The sequence below is a fragment of the Ochotona princeps genome, chromosome 15 (assembly GCF_030435755.1).
Source record: "Ochotona princeps isolate mOchPri1 chromosome 15, mOchPri1.hap1, whole genome shotgun sequence".
NCBI lineage: Eukaryota > Metazoa > Chordata > Mammalia > Lagomorpha > Ochotonidae > Ochotona > Ochotona princeps.
This window is the reverse complement of record NC_080846.1, coordinates 15,759,614-15,761,907: the sequence shown is the minus strand read 5'-3', so window position 1 is coordinate 15,761,907 and position 2,294 is coordinate 15,759,614. Positions and strand designations below refer to the sequence as shown.

The 2,294-nt window shown below is 39.8% G+C and overlaps 1 protein-coding gene across 1 annotated transcript; it reads left to right on the top strand.

Moving 5' to 3' along the window:
- The first annotated feature begins 260 nt into the window (after positions 1–260).
- On the top strand, positions 261–1,208 carry LOC101531823 (olfactory receptor 6C6). The gene has a single exon (XM_004589793.3). The coding sequence runs from the start codon at positions 264–266 to the stop codon at positions 1,206–1,208; it is 945 nt and encodes a 314-aa protein (XP_004589850.2). The 5' UTR covers positions 261–263.
- The last annotated feature ends 1,086 nt before the right edge of the window (positions 1,209–2,294 follow it).

The window sequence follows — 2,294 nt, the reverse complement described above, 5'->3', positions numbered from 1 at the left end:
TGTATTTTTCTGGATTAGGACATGTAACTACTAGCATCTATGATGTTATTTAAAAATCATAATGGGAAGATGGAATTAGAAGATTACTTTGGTGCAAAAATAATTGAAACCTGTGGGTATATTTTTCATAATTTGTATAATGTGAATATTTGAAGTTGTCTACAATAGATAGGAACATATGAGCATATGCATGTTTATATGAGTGTATTCTAATGTTGCTCCTTTTTTTCAACGCAACTTTGGCAAGGTTCAGAGAAAAAAAAATGAAGAATCAGTCCATGGAAATACAGTTCATCCTTGCAGGATTGACAGACAACCCACAATTGCAAATTGCTGTTTTTCTGTTTCTATTTCTCAACTACATCTTGAGCCTGGCAGGGAACTTAGTCATCATCCTCCTCACTCTGCTAGATCTTCGTCTCAAGACCCCCATGTATTTCTTCCTGCGCAATTTCTCCTTCCTAGAGGTCATATTTATAACTGTGTGCATTCCAAGATTCTTGATAACCATTGTGACTAAAGACAAAACCATCTCTTATAACAGTTGTGTAGCTCAATTGTTTTTCATTCTTTTATTGGGAGTTACAGAGTTTTACCTCCTGGCTGCCATGTCCTATGACCGCTATGTTGCCATCTGTAAACCACTGCATTACCCACTCATCATGAACAGCAAAGTGTGCTACCAACTTGTCCTCGGCTCCTGGGTCACTGGATTCTTTATCATCTTCCCTCCTTTAGTCCTGGGACTCCAGCTAGATTTCTGTGCTTCCAAAACCATCGATCACTTTATGTGTGAAACTTCCCCTATTCTGCAGATATCTTGCACAGACACACATGTTCTAGAGTTGATGTCTTTCATCTTAGCTGTTGTGACGCTCATGGTCACGTTGGCATTGGTGATTATCTCTTATGCTTGCATCATCAAGACTATTCTGAAATTTCCTTCTGCCCAGCAAAGGAGAAAAGCTTTTTCCACGTGTGCTTCCCATATGATTGTTGTCTCCATGACATATGCTAGCTGTATCTTTATGTATATTAAACCATCAGCAAGAGAAAGAGTGACTGTCTCCAAAGGAGTTGCTTTGCTGTATACTTCAATTGCTCCTTTATTGAATCCCTTCATCTATACTCTAAGGAACCAGCAGGTGAAAGATGCCTTCCAGGATATTAAACAAAAATTTTTTAGTTTAACAAGAAAAACGTTGTAAGAATATCATCCCAATTACAACCTTACCATAAAAATGAAAGAAAAAAATATTTTGATGATGTCTTTCTACCTCATGAGTTATCCTATTATTATCTATTTATTATTTTTTCAATTGTTATTTGGAAAATAGAGATATATATAGGCTGAAGCATGCACTGACAGACAGACCAGAATGAGCTGTTTCCTGTTGCTTGTCTAGCAAGCAATGTCAAGGTCTGAATCAGGCTGAAGACAAAAGCTGAGAACTCAATCCAGGCTTCCCATATTACATAAGACAACTCTGCTGTCTCCCACAGCTTGCGTTAGCGGGAAGAAAGAATTGGGAATTGGAATTGGAATTTGAACCTAGGTGTTCTGACATAGGATGTGGTTATCTTCTGCTTTCTAAAAATTTTTTTTCCATTTTTATTTCAAAGACTGTGAGACAGAGACAGTTTTAGAGAAATCTTTCGTCCTCTGGTTCACCTTCCAAAGGCTCACAACAGCAAAGGTTAGGCCACGTTGAAACGAGGGTTCCAGAAATCAACCCAGACCTCACACAAATGTGACATGGACCCAAATACGTGAGCCACCACCTGATGCATCCCAATGTGCATAAGCAGGGGCTGGAACCAGAAGCAGAGCTGGGTCTCAAACCGATGTCCTCTGAAATGAGTACACAGGCCTTGCCAGCATTGTTTTTACCTGCTGTACCAAAGGTCCACCAACCAGTCTCCATAGTTTAACCAATTTATCCTTTAGCATATCTATTTCCAGAAACCATGAACAATAAAATACACCTGGTGTAATTGTTACTGGCTGTATGTAATTTGTTGATAAACTGACCTTTTTAAAGGTAAGCATTGAGCGCTCTCTCTCTCTGACTCCCTCTCTCTCCTTCTCTCCCTCCCTCTCTCTTCCTCCTTCCTTCTCTCTCTTCCTCCCTCTCATCCTCCTTCCCTCTCTCTCTACTCTTTTCCCTCTCCTTATTCACCTCTCAATCACAAAATTATGGTAATCCTTGCCTGTGATGCCAGCACCCCATATGGACACTGGTTCTAGTCCCAGCTGCTCCACTTCTGATCCAACTATCTAATAATGGCCTGGA

Bases quoted from the DNA above. Each gene is read 5' to 3' on its own strand.
- LOC101531823 (XM_004589793.3), top strand. From the start codon at position 264: ATGAAGAATCAGTCCATGGAAATACAGTTCATCCTTGCAGGATTGACA.